Source organism: Scheffersomyces stipitis, chromosome 6 (assembly GCF_000209165.1).
Source record: "Scheffersomyces stipitis CBS 6054 chromosome 6, complete sequence".
In the NCBI taxonomy this organism is placed as follows: Eukaryota; Fungi; Ascomycota; class Pichiomycetes; order Serinales; family Debaryomycetaceae; genus Scheffersomyces; species Scheffersomyces stipitis.
Window position 1 is genome coordinate 576,009 of NC_009046.1, and position 21,354 is coordinate 597,362.

General features: G+C 41.8%; 9 protein-coding genes across 9 annotated transcripts; 3 read left to right on the forward strand and 6 right to left on the reverse strand. All coding sequences in view use genetic code 12, as the record gives it.

The window, feature by feature from the left end:
- Window positions 1–49: 49 nt before the first annotated feature.
- PICST_61902 (GDP GTP exchange factor) lies at window positions 50–4,015 on the reverse strand (the record flags this gene model as incomplete). Its single annotated transcript, XM_001385768.1, has 3 exons — window positions 50–3,598; window positions 3,626–3,737; window positions 3,933–4,015. The coding sequence occupies 3 exons, from the start codon at window positions 4,013–4,015 to the stop codon at window positions 50–52; spliced, it is 3,744 nt and encodes a 1,247-aa protein (XP_001385805.2).
- A 1,677-nt stretch (window positions 4,016–5,692) lies between these two features.
- On the forward strand, window positions 5,693–6,853 carry PICST_12169 (predicted protein; the record flags this gene model as incomplete). The annotated part of the gene is made up of 1 exon (XM_001385421.1): window positions 5,693–6,853. A coding segment is annotated over one exon (1,161 nt), but the record flags the coding sequence as incomplete, so codon positions are not given.
- A 1,550-nt stretch (window positions 6,854–8,403) lies between these two features.
- On the forward strand, window positions 8,404–10,053 carry ICL1 (Isocitrate lyase (Isocitrase) (Isocitratase) (ICL); the record flags this gene model as incomplete). Its single annotated transcript, XM_001385422.1, has 1 exon — window positions 8,404–10,053. The coding sequence occupies one exon, from the start codon at window positions 8,404–8,406 to the stop codon at window positions 10,051–10,053; it is 1,650 nt and encodes a 549-aa protein (XP_001385459.1).
- Window positions 10,054–10,470: 417 nt separating this feature from the next.
- On the forward strand, window positions 10,471–11,976 carry PICST_32760 (predicted protein; the record flags this gene model as incomplete). The annotated part of the gene is made up of 1 exon (XM_001385423.1): window positions 10,471–11,976. One exon carries the CDS (start codon window positions 10,471–10,473, stop codon window positions 11,974–11,976), a length of 1,506 nt encoding a protein of 501 aa, XP_001385460.2.
- Window positions 11,977–12,132: 156 nt separating this feature from the next.
- On the reverse strand, window positions 12,133–13,095 carry PHO85 (Negative regulator of the PHO system (Serine/threonine-protein kinase PHO85) (CaPHO85); the record flags this gene model as incomplete). Its single annotated transcript, XM_001385769.1, has 1 exon — window positions 12,133–13,095. A coding segment is annotated over one exon (963 nt), but the record flags the coding sequence as incomplete, so codon positions are not given.
- Window positions 13,096–13,695: 600 nt separating this feature from the next.
- On the reverse strand, window positions 13,696–15,444 carry PICST_48845 (predicted protein; the record flags this gene model as incomplete). Its single annotated transcript, XM_001385770.1, has 1 exon — window positions 13,696–15,444. The coding sequence occupies one exon, from the start codon at window positions 15,442–15,444 to the stop codon at window positions 13,696–13,698; it is 1,749 nt and encodes a 582-aa protein (XP_001385807.2).
- A 282-nt stretch (window positions 15,445–15,726) lies between these two features.
- PICST_32763 (predicted protein) lies at window positions 15,727–17,499 on the reverse strand (the record flags this gene model as incomplete). The annotated part of the gene is made up of 2 exons (XM_001385771.1): window positions 15,727–17,264; window positions 17,343–17,499. The coding sequence occupies 2 exons, from the start codon at window positions 17,497–17,499 to the stop codon at window positions 15,727–15,729; spliced, it is 1,695 nt and encodes a 564-aa protein (XP_001385808.2).
- Window positions 17,500–18,552: 1,053 nt separating this feature from the next.
- Window positions 18,553–18,849, reverse strand: PICST_62848 (predicted protein; the record flags this gene model as incomplete). Its single annotated transcript, XM_001385772.1, has 1 exon — window positions 18,553–18,849. The coding sequence occupies one exon, from the start codon at window positions 18,847–18,849 to the stop codon at window positions 18,553–18,555; it is 297 nt and encodes a 98-aa protein (XP_001385809.2).
- Window positions 18,850–19,279: 430 nt separating this feature from the next.
- On the reverse strand, window positions 19,280–21,184 carry PICST_90103 (predicted protein). The gene is made up of 2 exons (XM_001385773.1): window positions 20,165–21,184; window positions 19,280–19,972 (listed from the first exon to the last, which is right to left on the reverse strand). The coding sequence occupies exons 1-2, from the start codon at window positions 21,177–21,179 to the stop codon at window positions 19,539–19,541; spliced, it is 1,449 nt and encodes a 482-aa protein (XP_001385810.2). The 5' UTR covers window positions 21,180–21,184; the 3' UTR covers window positions 19,280–19,538.
- Between the last annotated feature and the right edge of the window lie 170 nt (window positions 21,185–21,354).

The window sequence follows — 21,354 nt, forward strand, 5'->3', positions numbered from 1 at the left end:
AGCAAAACTCTATACGTATACACCTGCAATTTGCACCCAATATTATAATTTACATTGATGATTTCTTGCGCAACTCAAACACCAACTGCATTCCCGGGACCATGGGGTTGGCCATAGAAAACGCCAACTTATCGCTGTTGATCATCTGGATACCCTTACCTGTGATTACCTGGATAAGACCATTGGAGCCATTGGAGAACTCGCTGATTCTCCAAATTTCTATGACTTCATCGCACACTAAGAACAAACTATTCTTGACAAAAGCAATCGATTTTGCTTGGAATTCAAATCTTAAAATCGAACTCCGCGAAAGCTTTCCCAGAGGGTCAATAAAAATGGCAAAGTTACTATATACCAACAAGAATTCATGAAGATCACTTTCTTGGCCTCTGCTGATCTTGAACATCCCCATAGGCTTAATCCCCGTGGCTACTACTGCCAGCCTGATAGCTTCAATATTGTTGCTATTGGAGTTGGCACTAGTAGTGGAAGATCTTCTGCTTAGACTCTCGGTGTTGGAAAATTCAGGTACTGATCTAGGCAAAAGTGTAGATAGATTCAAAATCTCAATACCTCTGTTAGTGTGGACAGCAAATGAAGAGTTAAACAACGATACTCCATAGCAGGCCGCAGCAACGTGGAACTTTTTATACTCCTTGAAAGTACTGAAAACTCCTCCATTATCAGTTTCAGGAATGAATACTGTGAAGTCGGTTCCTGACGAGTTTGCTTTGGCTACGAAAATCATAGTCATTGCCCTGTGTTTTCCAATCTCAAAGAATGATGCCTTGCTAGCAAGTTGGACACTGGTGAGATGTTTCCTTCTTTCATAATAAACATCTACAATCAGGTCCAACGCATAGTATAAAAGCCTATTTCCAGCCAATACCAATAGAAGGGACATCGAAGTGTCAGTAGCTAAGCTGACGAAATTAGCTCCATTTGCTACCTTTCGCCATTTATTCTGGAGATCAGAGCAGTACAATCCAGAGGCTAGCCCAATAAGCACAAATTGAGATCCCATAAACTCGAATGAACACATACTGAGAACCTTGCTAAACACTACTGATCCAGCAAGACTGTAAATATCGCTTCCAGACAGAAAGTTCAATTTCTTCATGGTGTCTACTGACAAATCATACACGGGATCCTGCTCCGCGCATATAGGCAATTTCTCGATCTTGTCTATTTGCTCATAACCAAAACAAGTATTGGAAATGAGATTCAAAGAGTATGGTTCTGTTCTTCGCAATCTAGAACACAAGGCTGTTCTAGCATACTTAATGTCTCTGATCCAGTCAGCCCTATCTTTCTCGGACTTGGTTATGAATGTGAATGCAAAACGCTTGCCACGTCCGGCGTATCTGACCTTGAACTGATAATTGGAAGGCTCCTCTTCTTGGTTTTGGGATGGACCACTTGTTACTGGCGAATGAGAAATGGTTTTGGAAGACGACTCTCTTTCCTCAACTAATAAAAGTTCAACTGGAATTGGGTTCTTCTCGACAATATACTCATTGATAGCTCTATTTCTAGATCTTTCAGTGATAATAAAATAGTTATCCAACAAGATGACATGATTGTTGTAGGTGTTGATCTTCAATTCACCTCTTCTAACCAATGGTCCTCTCTTGATAAACCGCCTGTTGGTTGACTTCAAATTCACGCGTTCTTTATTAAAATTGCCCCATTTAATCTCTTGGAGCTTTCTTAATTCGTTCTTGTTCTCTACAGAAACTTTCATCTTCTGAATTTTCGAAGTCAAATTTTGAACATCTTCAACTGCCTTGGCAAGTGACTGTTTGTCTTCTTCACCAAGAAGATCCAGAATACCTCTCAATTCCAAAGGTAATTTAAAAGCCCGCGAAGAAAACGTACTCTGAAAAAGGATCAAACAATCTGCATTGAGCTTCAGCAATCGTTTATCGTGGACCTTGGCCACCCATTCCTTTAAAAATTCCACATTCAAAAGCTCGTATAGAAGTGGAACAGTTGACATATATCTCATAAAAGCCTGTTCTGCCTTTTTCGTCCACTTACTATATATTTTTGCGATAGCATCAAAGCTATGAACAAATTTACCATCTGACTTGTATATCTCTATGAGAGGATCAAGTACCATTGTCTTATGTATTTCCAACAATTCTGATCTTGAGTCAATCACTTCATTCTGATAATTAGATGGAATCTTTATCTTGGGATCCGTTTTGGCTCTTGCAAAAAATTGGGGCCCAAAATCTTCCACAAATAATCTAGCTCTGGCTGAGAACCCCCATTCATTTCTTAAAAGATCTAGTACATGCGATTGCAATGTTACAACTCTCTTGTCCAATGTCTTTACATCAGTTACCTTCCAATACGAAACCCAATCCTGTGCTAGGTATATTTCATTTTCATCGAGGTTTTTGAGTTGTTCTTCGTGTTCAATCACAGCATTCCAGTGACAAAAACGTGAATAACATTTCAATCTTAGATCTTGCGCTTTATCATGGCTTCCTGAATAGTAGCAGGTTGTTAAGGCCGGAAAGACCCCACTAACAGCTGCCATTTCGTCAATAGTAATACCGTTCTCTTCTTCTCTGCCAGATGCATTATTTGGAGATATTACTACTCGATATGTTAAACTAATGGCATGGGAACGCAAGAGACTATCTACGATGGAATCAACAAGAGTACTCAACACAGTTGGCGGTATGTCTGGCTTGTGATAGGTCACGAGATCTGTCAAGGCTACTTTAAATTCAGCCAAAGATATGAACAGATCGTCAAGCCAGTCTTGTAGCTTGATAGACCATTCAAAAATACTTTTCAACGACCACAATGGACCATTAAAAACAGAAAAGTGTTGGTTATTTAAGGATTTGGCCGAGAAAGGTAACGGTGGCAATTCAAACGGCAATGCTGGCAAGTCTTCGTCTTTGCGTTGCTGGCTAACACTGTAAAGTGTAGAGTTTCTCGTGATGGAAGTCATCAGGTCTCTGTTTGGTGAATAGCTGAATGTATTGTTTCTCGTAGGCGAAGTTCCTGGAGACGGTAGCGTAGGTAAACGCCCAAAGAACGTAGATGGATGTATTATGGACTCATCATCAAATAAGTCTACGTTATCTTCTTCTGGGTAGCAGGCCTGTCCACCCATCTCCTGATTTATAATGCTATATTCTGTGGCGCTTTGTCTGGTTGTATCATATGAATAACCTTCGTCGTCGTCGCTATCTCCTTCTACGAATGTTCGCTGTGCAATGGGGAAGTCATATGACAAAGAAGGTGATGATCTGAACTTTGGCGATTTGGAATTGTCACGGCTATCTCTATTTGGAGAATGTTTTCTAGACGAGAGAAATGTATCGTTTCTGGCTGGTGAAATAGATGAACGGCGTGGAGGACTCCCAGTCAACCCTGAATCATTTACTGAGTAGGAACCGTTGTAGGAGGGAGGAGTATCATAAATAGAATTTCGTAAAGGCGATATCTTTGTTGGTGTAATAATCGATTCGTTGATGATTTGTTGTGTCCTAGAAGCTTGTGGTGGAGTTTCCGAAGGAGGGGGGGTGGGTGAATCTATATGTAGCACTACTTCTGGACGGAGGAAATTGTATTCCTTGATAACATCAAAGTCTGGACTTACAGTATCTGGCAAATCTTCATAATCACCTTGCTCCAGTTCTTCACTCAGATCCACAGGGTATGGTACATTAGGGTGACTGCTCCGGTGCAGTTTTCTATTGTGTATCGAAGGTCTAGGCTGGAACTCGCCGTTACTGTTCATATTCTTCTGGTATAATGAATATTCATATTGCTGTTGTTGCTGCTGTTGGAGAGGATCAGTGTCCAGCACAAAAGACTGGCTTTGTAGCTGTGGCTCGAGTTCTGTTGAACGTGATTCTGGTCTGGAAAGCTGCTGGAACGATCTCCGACGTAGTGCCTCACGGGACACGCTCAGCACAGAGTAATCTATTAACTCCTTTGGTCCCATAGGCTTGGGACTGTTCATATAGAACTGTGACTCACCAGTCATAGGCCCGTTGGTCATGTCAAAGTCGCTGGTGTTAACTGAGGAAGTCGTCGACGCAGTCAGCTGAATGTCGGTATCGATGTGTAACTTTCTTCTTACAAAACTTGAATGTCCAGCTCCTACAGTATCTGAAGGGGTAGGAGGAAAATTAACGGAATTGTATGTTGTGGCTGAGGATGGCCCACCATATCCAGAAGAAGATACATATTGACTGGAAGCTCCATATTGACTAGGAGATGATGATTGTGGAGAAGTATATTGAGGACTGGGAGTTGTGTATTCAGGAGTTTCAGCTTTTGCAGCTTGGAAATTGCCATTGTGTGGAGTCAAGTTCACAATATTCAGAGTTGTAAGATTTGTATTCTGGATGACATTCTGATTTACACTTGAATCCTGAACTAAATTGTCTTGGTAAATAGAGTTATGACTGAGACTGTGATTAACATAATCGTCTGGGTAGTCTAGCGGAGGAGGCGGTCTTCTTCCACGCCCTTTTGATTGCAGCATTGTGAATTCGCTCAACTTAAACTAGAGAGATCTCACTATGATAGCACTGTACGAGAAGGAAGGGCCGACAAATGGATAGAAGGAACAGCAGTGCTCTTTTATAAACAGACGGTGAAGCTGACGAAGCGAAAGGTGCCAATTATTGGAAATGACCTTGCAGTTGCAATTCAGAACGGAAAAAAAGATACGCCAAATCTTTCAACTCCGCTAAATAAATATTATTAGTGTTTATAGCTTAATCAAAAATGTAGACAATGGTTGAGGTCACGTGCCAACTTATCTTGCGAGCACAATTGTACTGCTGTGGGAGTCACTTGATTCTAGGAGAAGGCTGAAAAGACCTGTCGCCTGCCTATACACCTTAATAAGTCTGTTATCTACTTCATCTATTGAAAGAAACTGCGGCGGAAAAAGTGGTTCAGTTCTCAGCCATCTTTATCTGGAACAAGTTGCAACTTTAGCCTAAACGGTCCAACCATGCCGAACGGGTTATATGAAGGATGAAGGAAAAGACTTAGCATACGACGATAAGACGTCAGGATTTGGCTGAAAGGTTCTTAATTTCAGCCTTCATACCTTGGAATTCGTGATTTAGTCTTTTGCTGTATACAAAAGCAGGTCCAGCTTCTGCAAGCAAATTTCTTAGCCTCGTATGGCTATTTCTTAGGATTATTCACAACTTCGGAGATTTTCACCATGTTGAAGAAGAGTCTGCTAGTCTACCTGATCACCAAAAAATGTAAAAAATCAATGATTCTGCCCAGGATCGAACTGGGGACATTCTGCGTGTAAAGCAGACGCCATAACCAACTAGACCACAGAACCAAGGACGAGTTTCATTTTTGCCTCTGTTGCTATGGCTGCAACCTAAGTCACGTGGATAACACTGAAAATTTTAAATGGGTGTATCAGTCGAAATAGTTTACAGAATTATACAAACTCTGATAGCTCTATTAGCCAGTGTTTGTATGTTGCAATTGTTATCTTTTCTAGGTGTTTGTCTCTCTTTTAGACCCCTATTAAGATAAGCAAACTTCTTATAGTGAAGGAAATCAAGACAGCACACGGCGCTGCCATGCGTTGTCTGCAGAACCTCAGAACGCGTCAGAATAATATTGGTGAAATATTCAATAACCAAGACTACTTCATTCTTTCACATATTGCCAATTGAAGATGTCGTACTCTTCTGAAGTGAACAAACTTCTTGCAGACGGCTCGCGGGCGTACTCGAGCAAGAACTACGAGCTTGCCTCCGAGAAATACGGAGAAGCATGTGAGAAGTACAGTGACGAAAAAGGAGACGAAGATGCTGATTTGCTTTTCTTATACGGCAAGTCATTGTTCCAGAATGCTGTTCTGAAGTCAGAAGTTTTTGGAGGACAACCAGGCGACGATGAACAGGAGGAAGACGATAAAGAGGAAGAGAATGAGGAGAACAAAGAAGATGGCGATAAGTTCCAGTTCTTTGATGTGGCCCCAGTAGCTGAAGAAGAAGGAGAAGATGGAGCACCACAAGATGAAGAAGAGGAAGCAGATGAAGAAAATGCAGGGGAGGTGGATCAAGAAGAACAGGAAGAAAGTAATGGTAAGGAAAAGCACGATAAAGAAAATGAGGAAGAGCAGAGTGATTTTGAACTTGCATGGGAAATGTTTGACATCACCAGAAACCTCCTTGAGGCGAAATTACAAGATATTGAAGAACAAGGCAAAGATTTGACAGTTCCATATCTCAAGACAGATGACGAAGAAACAGATAATCAGTATATTATCTTGACGAAGAAATTATCTGAAACATATGACTTGCTAGGAGAAGTATCTTTGGAGTCAGAGAACTTCCCTCAATCTGCACAGGATTTAAAGAGCAGTTTGCAACTTCGTCTTAAGCTCTACAACCCAGAGACATCGGCTCTAATTTCCGAGTCACACTACAAATTATCGCTTGCTCTTGAGTTTTGTGTCGAAGACCCAACTCTGCGTCAAAGTGCCGTTGAGCATATGAAGTTGGCTATTGACTCTGTTAAGAAGAGAAACGAATCCGAAACAGATGCCCTGAAAAAGAAAGAAAACGAAGAGTTGATCCAGGACTTGGATGCAAGATACCAGGAGTTGAAGAGAGACCCTACAGAAGAGCTCAAGAGCGAACAGTTGGATATCATCAAGGGTATCTTGGGTGAGCCTACTGCTGACGGCGCAGGCTCCAGTGGATCTGCTGCTGCGTTAGTCAACGATCTAAGTGGCATCGTCAAGAAAAAGAAGGTAGCCCAGGTCAATGACTTGAGTGCTGTGGTTAAGAAGCGAAAAGCTCCAGGAAAGATCTCCGGGTCCGAAAAGAAGCCCCGTGCAAAGTAGGAAGTAGTAAAAGTAATAGTGTACAATACAGACTAATTGAGAAAGACTAATAAGAATAGACTAATTAAGTGAACGTAGATACAAGAATCAGACAGAAAATATTAGACGCAAAGGAATCAACCAGCCATAAGTGTGCGAAGGACTGAACCGTACATCCTAGCCTCTGGCCACGAGTCATGTCAAGTTTCTGTTTCTATTACGACAGCTTGGAGAAAATACTGGGGCTTCGGAGTCGGACTTTGCCAGAATACACTGCTAATGATATTTTCACAGCCTGCACACTGCGTAATACGTAATGCCACTTGCAAACTGATCTCCGGCAAATCGGAGCAAGACGATTAGCCTCGGAGTGACTCATTCGAGTATGGAGTTGGAAATACACTTCTGCTGGTCAGGTTGTAGCGACTTGGTTGACTGGGATGTCACCACGCAATTTGTGTCCCATTTCGTTTGCCAGTATTGTGCCAAAGTGCCAAAGAGACTTTTCAAAGCTTCCGAGTATCCGCAACCAACCCGCGCTACCAAGTACCGTACTTGAAAGAGACCAAGATCCCGAGACAAAGGACTATTTGATTTGACATTGATGTGCAACGCAAATCTGACTAGACGACGGAGTGACGGCACCTCATGCCAATGGCTTCTTCTGGGGCTAACTCCTCGAACGATATGGCATGAGATTACCACTATAGCCTGTACACCTGCACACACTGAATTTTTCATATGGACTCACAAATGGCTTCACTATAGCCTCGGAGTTCTGCCCATAGTTAAGGGTGCCTCGGCATTAGGTACTGGCTGCGGTCCCGACTCGGCGCCGGTCGTACAATGCCCTCCCTGCATGGCCAGCATATGAAACGTACGTTTCTCGCCCATTCCGCTGTGATTTGATGATTCATGAATCATTACGAACGACATGGCACCTGAACTCCGAATCCCAGCCGGAGCACTTACGTGTGATATTTTCTATTGCGCAATAGGTGTAATTATTATTACCTCACTACCCCTACCGTTGGTAAATTGTAGAATTCGATTTGGTTAGGCTGACGAAGCTCGGTGGCCTACGGAAGTATTACCCCAGAAAACATATGATCTTCGCCAAATTACACAGTAACGAGCATTCAGATCTCGTTGTACACGACAAAAAGAATTTTCTCGCAGACGAGAGTTTGTCCATACCGCCCTCTCTTGTTAGTCGATATTTGTCATCTCTCTCTCTGGCAGTAGCCATCTCTGTGGATACTTTGGCTGTACTAAGTGTCCGTAGGTCCACAAGCTAATACTATTCCCTTCTATCCGAGGCTGAACTTGTCGTGCGCCTGCATCCGGGGTGCGTCGACCTGGATTAACGGAACAGCTGAAAAATCTGGGGTAGCTAAGATAGGTATTTTCCAGGTGACAATCATATTTGTGTCGAGGTTTCTTTTTTTGCACCTCTCCATTATAAATATCAGCCAATTTCTCCACCATTGACTATGAAATTTTTCACTTTCGTTCCTTTAACTCAGTAAGCTAATCTTGTTTAGTATCCTACAACAATGCCTTACACTGCTATCGACATCAACGAAGAAGAACAATTCTTCCAACAACAGGTCAAGGAGATCAACGAATGGTGGTCCCAACCTCGTTGGAGAAAGACGAAGAGAATCTATACCGCTGAAGACATAGCCAAGAAGAGAGGTACATTGAAGATTGAATATCCATCTTCTGACCAAGCCAAGAAGCTCTTCAAGTTGTTGGGAGAACATGACAAGCAAAAGTCTGTTTCCTTCACTTTTGGTGCATTGGACCCAATCCACGTTGCTCAGATGGCCAAATACTTGGACTCTATCTACGTTTCTGGATGGCAATGTTCTTCCACTGCTTCCACTTCTAACGAACCTTCCCCAGATTTGGCTGACTACCCTATGGACACTGTTCCAAACAAGGTTGAACACTTGTGGTTCGCTCAATTGTTCCACGACAGAAAGCAGAGAGAAGAAAGATTGGGACTTTCGAAGGCTGAAAGAGCCAAGTTGCCATACATTGACTTCTTGAGACCAATTATTGCCGATGCCGACACTGGTCACGGTGGTATCACTGCCATCATCAAATTGACTAAGTTGTTCGTTGAAAGAGGTGCTGCTGGTATTCACATTGAAGATCAGGCTCCAGGTACTAAGAAGTGTGGTCACATGGCCGGTAAGGTCTTGGTTCCAGTCCAAGAACACATCAACAGATTGGTTGCCATCAGAGCCTCGGCTGATATCTTGGGTTCCGACTTGTTGGCTGTTGCCAGAACTGACTCTGAAGCTGCTACCTTGATCACTTCCACTATTGACCACAGAGATCACTACTTTGTTGTCGGTGCCACTAACCCCAACTCGCCAGAATTGGCTGCTTTGATGTCTGAGGCTGAAGCTAAGGGTATCTACGGTGAGAAGTTGGCTGCTATTGAAGCCGAATGGACCAAGACAGCTGGCTTGAAGTTGTTCCACGAAGCCGTCATTGACACCATCAATGCAGGCAACTACTCAAACAAGGCTGCATTAATCAAGAAGTTCACTGACAAGGTTAACCCATTGTCGGGTACTTCCAACAAGGAAGCCAGAAAATTGGCCAAGGAATTGACCGGCAAAGACATCTACTTCAACTGGGAAGTTTCCAGAGCCAGAGAAGGTTACTACAGATACAGAGGTGGTACTCAATGTGCTGTCATGAGAGGTAGAGCCTACGCTCCATACGCTGACTTGATCTGGATGGAGTCGGCCTTGCCAGACTACAACCAAGCCAAGGAATTTGCTGACGGTGTCAAGGCCAAGTGGCCAGAACAATGGTTGGCTTACAACTTGTCTCCATCGTTCAACTGGAACAGAGCCATGCCTCCTAACGAACAGGAAACCTACATCAAGAGATTGGGTAAGCTTGGTTACGTCTGGCAATTCATCACCTTGGCCGGTTTGCATACCACTGCCTTGGCTGTTGATGACTTCTCTGCCCAATACGCCAAGATTGGTATGAGAGCCTACGGACAAGCTGTGCAACAGCCAGAAATCGAAAAGGGTGTTGAAGTCGTCAAGCATCAAAAATGGTCTGGTGCCGAATACATTGACGGTTTGTTGAAAATGGTCTCTGGAGGTGTCACTTCAACTGCTGCTATGGGTGCTGGTGTCACCGAAGATCAGTTCAAGGACAAGGCCAAGTACTAAGCTAGATAGCCATATTGTATTTATTGTTTCCTTTTTAGTTCTCTACTCATATATTCCATATATACATTCACAAGAAGTTAATGAAAGCTACTATTTAACAGCAAATGTAGATTGAACAAACTCTATGAACAATTGGTGTAAACTATATTTCAATTTTTTGCTCTTTTTCGATCACCACTTCAGTTTGGTATCGAGCCAATATTAAACTTACTCCACCATGAAAATTCTCTCTTATGGCAGATTCTAGTAAAAGGAACTTATTCAATCTCTATACTTATCCGATGGCCCTTGTGGTTATGTGCACACTCATTAAATATATTTCATATACGAATTTTATTTGTACATATGCTGATTTTCCTATTTGCACCCATTCTAAAGTCCAGAGCTGGGTTGTATGAGGTCAAAGATCTGGTGGACATGGGTTTCATCAAGCCTGGAAAGGCACTTCGGCGTCTGAGGTCAATGAAAAAGGAAAATTCCAGGGGTTCAACTTCAGACGAGAGTCCATACAAGAAATCACGCTCAAATACACCGACTCCAGAGGTTTCGAAGATAATTACAGATAAAGTAGACGATAGAGTAATATCCTTTCTTGAAAGATTCCCAGATGACATAGCCATACGAATATTTGTTTGTGCTGGGCCAGATAACAGCTTGCCGTTGCTAAATAGAAGATTCCACAGTCTTTTCAAAGTAGACACTAAGGCTGAAAACAAAAAGATATGGCCCAATTTGTCACTAATTTTGCAAATGATACGTTCATGGTATTTGTTTGATTTGAACAGTCGACTAGATTTTGGCGTATTGAAAAAGAAAATGGCATACTACCATAAACGATTACAAGACATACAGCTGCGATGGGATCAACAACATGATCCTCAACTCTTGCGGAGAAATCACTGGCACAAACAGGTATCTCTTACGCTACTTATTACGCAGCTGAATATAGAAGATTTCGAGAGTGACTGCTTTGCCTGTGCAATTAACGAACAGATACTTAAATTGAAGTTCATCACCTTGCCAATCTTGGATGAGCTCTTCCATTCGAGAGTTATGGTCACTGGTAATATAGCAGGAAAGGAGACTAGCTCTAGAGCATCTATCATTACGTACGACAACTATTTGTCAGAAATGAAGTCCCGTTTGAAATTCTTGAGGATAAAATTTCAAGAAATTTCGTTCTGTTTTGAGAAGTTGGATCATGCTGTTGTCTGTAATTTTGAAGAGTCCGACAGTTTGAGTCAAGACTCGGACAGATACTTGACGCAGCTCCAACAGCATGAGGAAATCATATTGGAAGGTAACCATCCATTGGTAGAATATGATGACGAAAATAGAATACCTGGAAAAGATCAGATCGAGTTCCAGAACGTAGTACAGAATGCAGATTCGTTCAAAACATTTGCCTTTAATTCCATTATCGTTTCTGATAGTAAACCCCTACCTTCTTGGATATTACGGAAAGGAATTACCAGTATCAGAATATTTCAAATAGTCGAACGGATGAAATCATTTGGTTATTCTCTTTCGGAATCAGAAAGTCTTTTAAGTGCTTCCTTAGACAACTTCCGGCCAAACTTAATTGATTTGATAAACACAAGAGAAATTTCACTTGCAAACTTAGTTCTTTTAGGTCCAATGTCGAAAGTGACTGATTTGATGGTAATCAATGCGTTTGAATTGTTCAATATCTATGAGCAAGAGGATTGTTCAAAATTTGGCCGAAACTACGCTGGCGATACCGTTCCTGAGGACATCTCCAAGTTGATCTTGAACTTGCTACAGATATACTACAACAGTGACCATTGGAATGATACAGCTCTCTGGATCTACGTGGTAGAAATCAAGAGTTTTAGTCTTGTACAGGTGCTCATGAAATTTAACGAAATACCTCCTCACGGCATCATAGGAAGCATGATGTAGGTAGCATGATAGATATATGGGCAAAATAGATGCTTAATGAATACGGAATAGACTTATAGCCAATATTTGAAAAGTTTTTTTTATTAATGAGATGTGAAGAAGTGAAAGTAACAAGATAGTAATATACAAAGAAGTGAAGGATGAAGCCAGAATTACTCACTGATACTGTTGATCAAGGACTGGCTGCTGTTGTTGCTGTTGTTGCTGTTGGTATGGGTCTCCCAAGTGGTGCACTATAGGGTTAGGGTTGGTAATCTCGTGGAACCATGGGTGTTGCAATGCCTGTCTAGCAGTGATTCTAGCTTCTGGTCTCATCTGGAGCAAGCTCTGCAACAAGTTCAAGCCCATTAAGTCGAGATTGGGCACAATCAATCTCAAGTCTTGTGGAACAAAGATTTGCCAATTGCTCTTGTAGTTAGCGTATTGAGAAATGCCTGGCCATGTTCTCTCGTTGGGAGTGCCCATCAACCGGAAGATCTTGATTAACTGGTCATCATTTGCAGTCCCAGGGAATAATGGCTTACCGGTACACATTTCAGCGAATATACAGCCTGCGGACCAGATATCGATGGAGGTGGTGTAGGCTCTGGAACCCAATAAAACGTCAGGAGCACGGTACCATAAGGTGACTACCTCGTTCGAAAAGGTGTTGAAGGGGATTCCAAAAGCTCTGGCTAAACCGAAATCACCCAACTTCAATTCTCCCTTATTGTTAATCAACAAATTCTGTGGTTTCAAGTCACGGTGCAACACCCTATTGTCGTGACAGAACATAATACCCTTCAACAACTGGAACATGAACGACTTGACAATCTTTAAATCTAATGCTCCTTGATTGCCGTGAACTTCCATGTATCTCTTCAAGTCTTTATCCATGTACTCAAACACAAGTGTCAACTTGTTTTCAGTATGGATAACGTCGTACAAAGTGACGATATTTTCGTGATCCAATTCTTTCATAAGCGAGATCTCTCTGATGGCCGTGGATGGAGTTCCCTCTTCCGAGTCCAAGTTGATTTCCTTCAACGCCACAAAAGCGCCCGTGGACCGGTTTCTGCCTTTGTAGACAGTGGCATAGGTGCCTTCACCGAGTTTTTCTAGTTGTTGGAATCTGGAAGTTAGTATGAGAAAAAAGATAAAGAAAAAATCAAGCCAATCAAATAAAACTCAAATAAAGAGAAAAATCCCTTGAGCTGTGGTTTCTGATATCATATCTTGTATACTTACTGAGAAGACGAACTGGTCATTTAGCAGAATGGTGTTGTGGTGAACTAACTGAAGAAGACGAAATGGCTTTCTGTTCTACTAGTGGAAACTGAAAATTGTCCTGATTGAGGGCGTATCTGTGTACAGTCGCAGGTTCAGAGAGTTTTTTGCACCTATTCCACAAACGGAATAATTTGTGAAATGTAATTTTAGAAGTGAACAGGGGAGATGGTTTATTAACGGATGTCTTTGTCCTTAATAGAGTCGGTATCTACTACTGTAATAGCAGAAGAACCATGAAAAGAAAAGAGCTGTCTAGAAAAGTTACTATAGTACTATATATATCATATGGTCAAATAGACCTTACACTCTCAACATAAAACATAAAACAGAAAACCATTCTAGATCAGATGGAAGACCACATAAAGAGTATACAGAATACCATATACAAATCTTAGAACTTGCATTATCCAATCATTATATTACCATGAGACAATCTATATACTCTAATCTCTAATGGTTTCTTGGTGCTCTCTTGGTAAGAGCCATAGAATTCTCAACAAAACCTTCGGCTCCTCCTGATAATGCCAAAATGTCCAATACTCGAGTCTGCCAGGCTTCGTCGGAAATCTCTTTCTTGGACGAACCAATTATCGCAGCATTTCTCGTACTTGGAATACGCAACATCTCCTTTTCAACATCCCAGCCCATCTGCACAGCCAAGTCTTCCACATGATCAACTAAGGCACCATAAGTCGACGAGTTCACTGTAGAAGTAGACGATGACTTGGATGCTCTCGCAGCCTTTCTGGGTGAATATCTTGCCTTGGCTCCTGATAACGCATGCGAACAACATGGAATCACCATGAACGAATAGCCTAGTAACGGGATCCAGCACGTCAACTCATCTGAGTGGTTTCCTATAATGAAAGTATCCTTGGGAAAATCATCTGTAGTGCATACCTGTGGGGAACTTAGCAAGCTCGATGATGAATAGTACGCGATACCTCCTGGTGCCATCACTTCTGAACTCTGACTCGCAGTTTCTCCTTGTACAGCTACCTGGTAGTATCTGCCGTTATCTGTGACATGAGGTGCAATTCGAGATACAGCTGGATGTGGTCTGAGTAAAATGCTAGGAATGATAACTTGTTCCTTCAAACAGTCCTGAACTTCCTTTGGATATATGGCCCAGGACTTTCTGGCTCTAGCATCAATTCCTATGCCTCTATAACCTTCGTTGATTAATATATATACAAGCAACCCATTGCCACAACCCAAGTCTCTGAACTCAAACAGATGTGAATCCTTGTACTTCAACAGCCAAAACTCTATCAAAAAGGCTGCAATCGCGAGGTCTTCAAAAACATGTTTCTTGGGATCGGTGCTTTCACACCATTGATTTACCAATTTAGACGAGTACTTCTTCTTCAAACTAATGTATCTGTTTTGGAATGCCGTTTTCGGCACTACCATATCGTGGTTGACTCTTTTCTCGTAGCCTGTTTTAGCTCCAAGCGAATGTTTAGCCGACGTCTGCAATAAACGTAAGGCTATACGAATGGGTCTTTCCGCAGGATCCATATTTCTAAGCAATGTCGTTTCATCATTAGATTTTTCGTAATTAAAACCCAAGTACTGGATAGAAAGACTTCCCTGGTGGTACAATATCCCTACAGCATATACTGGAGGAAGATAGAAGGGTGTTTCCTCGCTAGATTTGATATGTGGGATGTATACTACGAGCACAGAGTCGTCTGACTTCAACCCTTTGTCTCCTTCCTGAGATGTCAAGACTAGACAGGTCTGGTTAATGATATGATCTTTAAAGGGGTTTCTGGGGATAATTCTACGAACTATTTCACATTTTGAAACCAAGTTAACCAGACAGTTTTCCGTAGGAATCAGTCTGAATGTAGCATCGTCTAAATATCTGTGCAAAATCAAGTCTGTTTTGTGAGAATTGTCATCAGAGTTGGAAGTGGACGGAAAATCAGGAACCTTGTCTATCATCTTACTGACAAACATTGTATCACCTTTCTCGGGGTCGTAGACATTTTCCTTCAAGATATCGGCTCTCAAAATAACCGTCGAATTGATATTGGGTTGTCTGATCAAGTTAGCCATGGCAGTTTCAAAGTGATGAGCATCGAAATCCACTGCTCTCTTATAGATAGGGACCCAGGGGTCGCCCAAAACCAGTTGCTCAGATATGAGCAAAGTCTCACCTGGAGAGCCACTTGTATCCCTTTCTTCCAGCATAGCTACAACGTCAACCTCACTATATATCAAGTTATTTGGCCTGTTTTCTGGAGAGTCCTTGAAATTAAATTTTTCAGTCTCGGTTATGCGCGGCACAACGGCCCAGTATACAAATTCAGAATGGAGTCTCATGCTGAGCATACATCACATTTACTTATAAATTGTTCATTTTCTACTTGTATCAAGTGTATATTCATATCCTTAAGTTGTATCCATATGTAATTCATGTCTTGTTTAATCATAATTCATTAACATTTAATATTCAGCCTCTTTATACATAGCTCATAGATCAATAAAGTATGCGTCAGTGACATCGCTGAACTTGTGCTTCTTGTAGCAATAATGGCACTTGAATATATCACTACCTTTCTTCGATAACTGCCATACACTCTCCCGAAGAGCCAAATGTTGACAAAAATTAAGTACGACTACAGGATTATTTGGAGAAGAAGAAGATGTGGAAAATGAAGTGGTGGTTGATGAAGACGAAGCAGCTGGATCCAAAGAAGAGCTCTTTTTCCTCTTGCTCTGTGGCTCTTCGTCAACATTCTGATCTTGGTTGTGAGTTATCGGCACAAGCTGCTCCTTGGAAATGGGGCAGATAAAGATGGGATGGTAGTTAAATAAAAACCGGTTCGAATCAGGTAGCTGGAACGGAAGATCATAGTTAAATGTAGCTTCGTAGTTGATGATAGTAGCCTCTCCACCATTGGACATTTCAGTACTGGTACCATTCTTTGAGTCGTCGCCATTTCTAGCTTCACTCGAAACAGAGATGAGCTTGTTCATTTTGGATTGGATCTGGTTATACTTGTAGAAACTGGGTAAGTATATGTACCCAGCCAAAATACTCTGGAAGAGAGACGAGTCGTTGGACAAGCGCAAATCCTTACAATATTCCGAGATGAATTCGTTGGAAATGTTGACAAACAAAGATTGCTGTGAATGGATGTTTTCAAAATGGTCTAGAAGCTCAGAAACGAATCGCATTTCGCTAGCATTGTTCTTCTTGCGGTCTCGTTCAATATTGAAGCTATGCTTCATCTTCGCTATAAAATCTGCAAGCAACTTGTCCTTGTGATTGCCCAAATCGAAGTCGTCTTCGCTGCGATTGTTCTGGAAAAGTAACAAAGTCATTAATGGGGAGATCTCAGAAAGATATTCCTTGAAAAATCTCGAAAAGTTGTCCTTGGAATATAAGTAGGCATCCAAAGCATCATTGAGGCTAAACGACGAGTCCTTACCATTCAAAAGTATAATGAACTCTAGCATGTGGAATTTGAACTCGATATCATTGAAATTAGAAGGTACAGGATTGGACAACTGGCTAATTCTGGAAGAGTTCCTTACCTTTTCGTTGTATTTATCTTTAAACCATGAAAGTGCCTTTGACAAATCATGGTTGACAACAATGTCTTGCACGATTTTGTTGAGGAACTCAAATTTGGCAAGCAATGATTCGTCTATCACTACACTGGATCCGAGCAGCAACTCCTTGACGATTTCTTTGACGATGTCACACTGACCGATTTTTAGCAAATGCAAGATAATGGCTTTGATCAACTCCTCTCTGTTCTCTATCTTGATGCCCTTCAAGTCGCTGGAGAAACCCACCAGCTCTGTCTTGTCTTTTTCAGTAGAGTCAGTATACACTGGGAAGTTGTTAAGAAGTAGTGGATAAGTATATGCATCGTCCAAATCTATATTGAACTTCGAGTTCACAAGGATATTCTTCAGAAACCGATTCGTCGCCGTGTTGTACGACTTCAAAGAGTCAATAGAGGTCTTGTACCACTTATTGGTAAACTTCAGAAGACACTCTCCCAAATTGAGATTTTCTTTGGGTATGTCTTCATCCATCTTTTCGTCATCGTCTATATTTTCATCTCTAGCTTCACTGATATTTTCCTGTTCTAGCTGTGATTCCAAAGAAGCTTCCAACTCCTTGAGTTCCTTCAAAAGTGACTCTGACTCGTTGTAGAGATCATGGAGGTTATCGCCCCCGGATTTGGTGAAAGTTCCAATCTCCGAGGAAAGCGTCTCGAGCAACGACATTTTGAATTAACAGTTGAGACCTCTGATTCGTTTACCGAGGTCTTTTCTACAGTGTATAGGTGAATCTTTTCAATTATTGTTAAAAACAGAAAGCATACGAATGACTAACTACCACAGTAACTCCTGATGGACTTTACCATCTTATCTGTGTCAGATTGTGTTGTGTGCAGGATGTATATCCACTGGCTGCAACACTCAGAATTCAGAAGGGATACCTAGAGGGAAAGCTTGGGCTTCCGACTGGAACGACTTGGACTTCTGGCTATTGCTTATACACTGAGCGAAAGACTTTTTATGATAGTTTGAGATTCAGCTTCGGTGGCTCTCTAAAATTGGAATTTTCTTCAGCTGCTATTTGACTTCTTCACTGTTTCCTCTGCAATTCACAACTCTTCTTCCATCGTGGTTTCGTTACATTGAAACGAATCAAACATAATCACACGATCTCGTAGTCTTATCAAAGTAAGGATAATTATCTTGTCTATTGTTTTCTACAACGATACAATAATACTCCAATTGCACATCGCGATGGTTGATTGTTCTCTGACGGTACAGCCAAGTTGAATCATGAGATGGATTGGGGGTTATTCTGTTGTAGGGAAGTCAACGAACTAGTATTATCGCCATATTTGTAAGTTGACTATCTATCTTACAAAGGTCGTCACGAATGTTTGCTTGTTCTGTAGTTAGGGTATATTATTGAATCTATAAATTCTTGTCTGAACTTCAATGTCTTACGAATGCGATTGGACTCCCCATTCAACTATGGTATCAAAGTCCCAGTTGTTGGGTCTGTCGACTAATGCTAATTGGCTTTGCAAAACAGACCCGAACTTTTGCGGAGTGCTGAAAAGTCTAACAACCACTTGAGTCAGGAAGACCGGTATTCTACCGTACAAAGTGACTGGCATCAGTATTAATTTTTCTACATTCCAGCCATAGTATCCGCAAACCAGCATAGAAAGCGGTCTTCCATCGTACTGGTTAGAAGTCGAACTGTGAATGGCCCCACCCGGTGCCTTTCATTTCGATTTGTGATTGTCCTTGCATGGTTCATATGTCTAAGAAGTCTGCTTTCACCAACAACTCCAATGCCAAATGGGTGGGTATGTGGAATTCTGGAATCGCTCCTGATTCGGCCTGCTCCTTATACTTGTAGTGGTAGTACAAGTATTCCACTACACACTCGAGGATATCGCCGTCCATATCCAACGAGATCTTGCCGGTCTTTCCTTCTTCAAAGCCTTGTGTGCTTCTCAAAACTGACGATATCAGGGCCACTTCTTTTAGTACCACAAACTTGTGGTTGTCTGCTGAGACCAACGTCACGTATGCGCCAGAAGTATCCATCTCGCTTTGTAGTGAAAGAGTAGGAAGTGAGATAGAAAAAGAGAATTGAAAAATATGAAATGTCGCGTTCGATATTTCTAATTTCGCGTTATACCTCTGCGAAAGCTCCATACTTAAGCGACACCCAGATTCTGAAGGTAGAGCAATTCACTGAAATTATCATGTTGACTGCTTCGATTCTTTGTCAATCTCCCTTGTAGAGCCTATGTCGTTGCTGTAGATTTGATCTGTACAGAGCAGCGTAAATTTCATTGAAGTGTCATGTCATGTAACAACGTTCAGATCATTTGAAAACGATTATCTCTGAATTCAAATGGTACATCAATTCCGTTTGCAACCTCTTGGAGAAATACTCGTATTGTCCATTCTGTATCACTTCCTCCAACTGCTTCACAGAGCGTGGCTGCCGGTAGTAAACTACATCCAAACTATAAAAATTGTCACCATAAATAAACCATCTAAACTCTGTGTACATATATATAACGTCCCAATCAACTCTTTTTTGCTCGACACTTGCAGCCAAATGGGTGCAAAATAAGAGTTGGAAATTAATACACCAGGGTGTGATTCTATTCTCATAATAGAGGCACACCTGGAATTCTACTGCCCTCATACTCCGATAATTGCTCTCATTATCAAACGCAGATTGAAGGAAATAACCAAAGAGAACCAAGACAAGACTACACTTGCTAAGACGCCGAAGCTTCTCTAGTTGCGTCGTTGACTCCCCACATCACTGCACCAGCATCCTCACATCCAATCAAGATGCAACTTTCATTGGCCTTTCTGGGAGTGCAGAAATCGATCCCGGAAAGCATCATCTCGCCATTGATGAAGTTCAACAGCGGCCGGTATGAATTGCCTTGATGTGAATTGTTATCATTTGTGGGATGGGTATTCATACAGGGGCTACTAGAATTGAGACTATTTTCCCGTATCGAATTGGACTTTGCTGGAAATTGTGAGTCGGTCTTTAGCGAAGTCGAGGACTGTTTTGGAGGTGTGAAAACAAAGTCCTGGAACAACTTCTCATTGTTGGTCAAATAATCGTAGTCAAAGATCAAAGGAGAGGTGAACGACGAAAATTGAGCCAGTCTCGAATCAGAATCACAATAAATACTAACTCGTCCATGGGCGGATTTTGAATAATTGATACTTTTATTGATATTTTCACTATCTATATTAGTATCATAATCCTTGCTGTTACTGCTTTGGTTATTATCGTTATCATTGTCTTCATTTTCATTCTCTTTTGTATCAATATTTCTGGCTGATATATTATCGTCGTACCTGCCCAATCCCCCCTTATACTCACCATATTGGCCCAATGCTAGGGGAACTACGACAACCTGATGGTCGTCTACGTTTGAATAGTCTAAATGACGCAAATCCACCAAATGGACCCTGCCAACATGTTCCAGAATAATGAGCATATCACTCATGTCGTATGCTGGCAGGAACTTACAAGCCCGAAATGCTCCCAGCAGGTGGCCGCATCTCGTCAGCTTGACCTCGATCAACGGCTTGTTTTCGGAGATGTTACGGAGATCGTACACCAAACAGGTGCCATCCTGGAAAGCTGCAGAGAGCAAATTTCCACTGGGATGGTAAGCTATTCCAAAGCCCGCTTCATGGCCGCTTGCTATAGTGCGAACGTTGGGATTCAGAGCCGTGGGATCAAGCAAGAATATTGACTGTGAATCACCAGTCACCGCAAGAAGCTTGTCGTTGGTTGGAGATCTAACGACATTGTTCAAACAGGTATTGACTTCACAGTTGATGCTATTCACAACTCTGAAGTCATCATTATTGGAAATATCCATACAGTACAAGTTGGAGTCGTTATTGCATACGTAGGCCGTGTAGTTGCTGTTGGAGCTCTGAAATACAGCGACGTCGTTGTTGATCTTCTCGCCCAATCGGACCGTTTTCGCGACATCAAGGTCGGGATTGTAGAACAGAAACAAACCCTTTGAGAGTTTCTGCCGATTTTGAGTAGGCTGGGGCAGTTCCGGAAGCAATAAGATATCGATATTCATCAAATACAACTTGCTACTATTCACAAGCAAGCCGCCCGTGACGACTACCCCGTTGGGGGCATGGGAGTAGCAGCGAGGGTTGTAGTGGAGGTTTACGTAACTCGACAGCACAAACAGCAGCATGTCCAACTTGTTGATGGAGTCATTGGTGGTGTAATAGACAACGTTGGAAGAGGCGTCGTATTTAAGGAGGTTCCTTAACTGCCAGTGGTTGACCAGAATACCCACACCGGGAATGTAGTAAGCGTTAGGTTTAAAATTCTGAGACAGATTCTCTCTCAACCCTTCCATACTTGCCATACTTAGATCTCATCTCTTCTCATCTCTTCTCTTCTCTTCAAGCATCCCACAATTCTGATTTTTAGGCCATACTTTAGACTCTCTAAAATTCTCGCACACTCCAGATTTGAAAAGTATTGTATATCCACCATACATTATTTCAATTACCATGTGAAGAACATTCTCA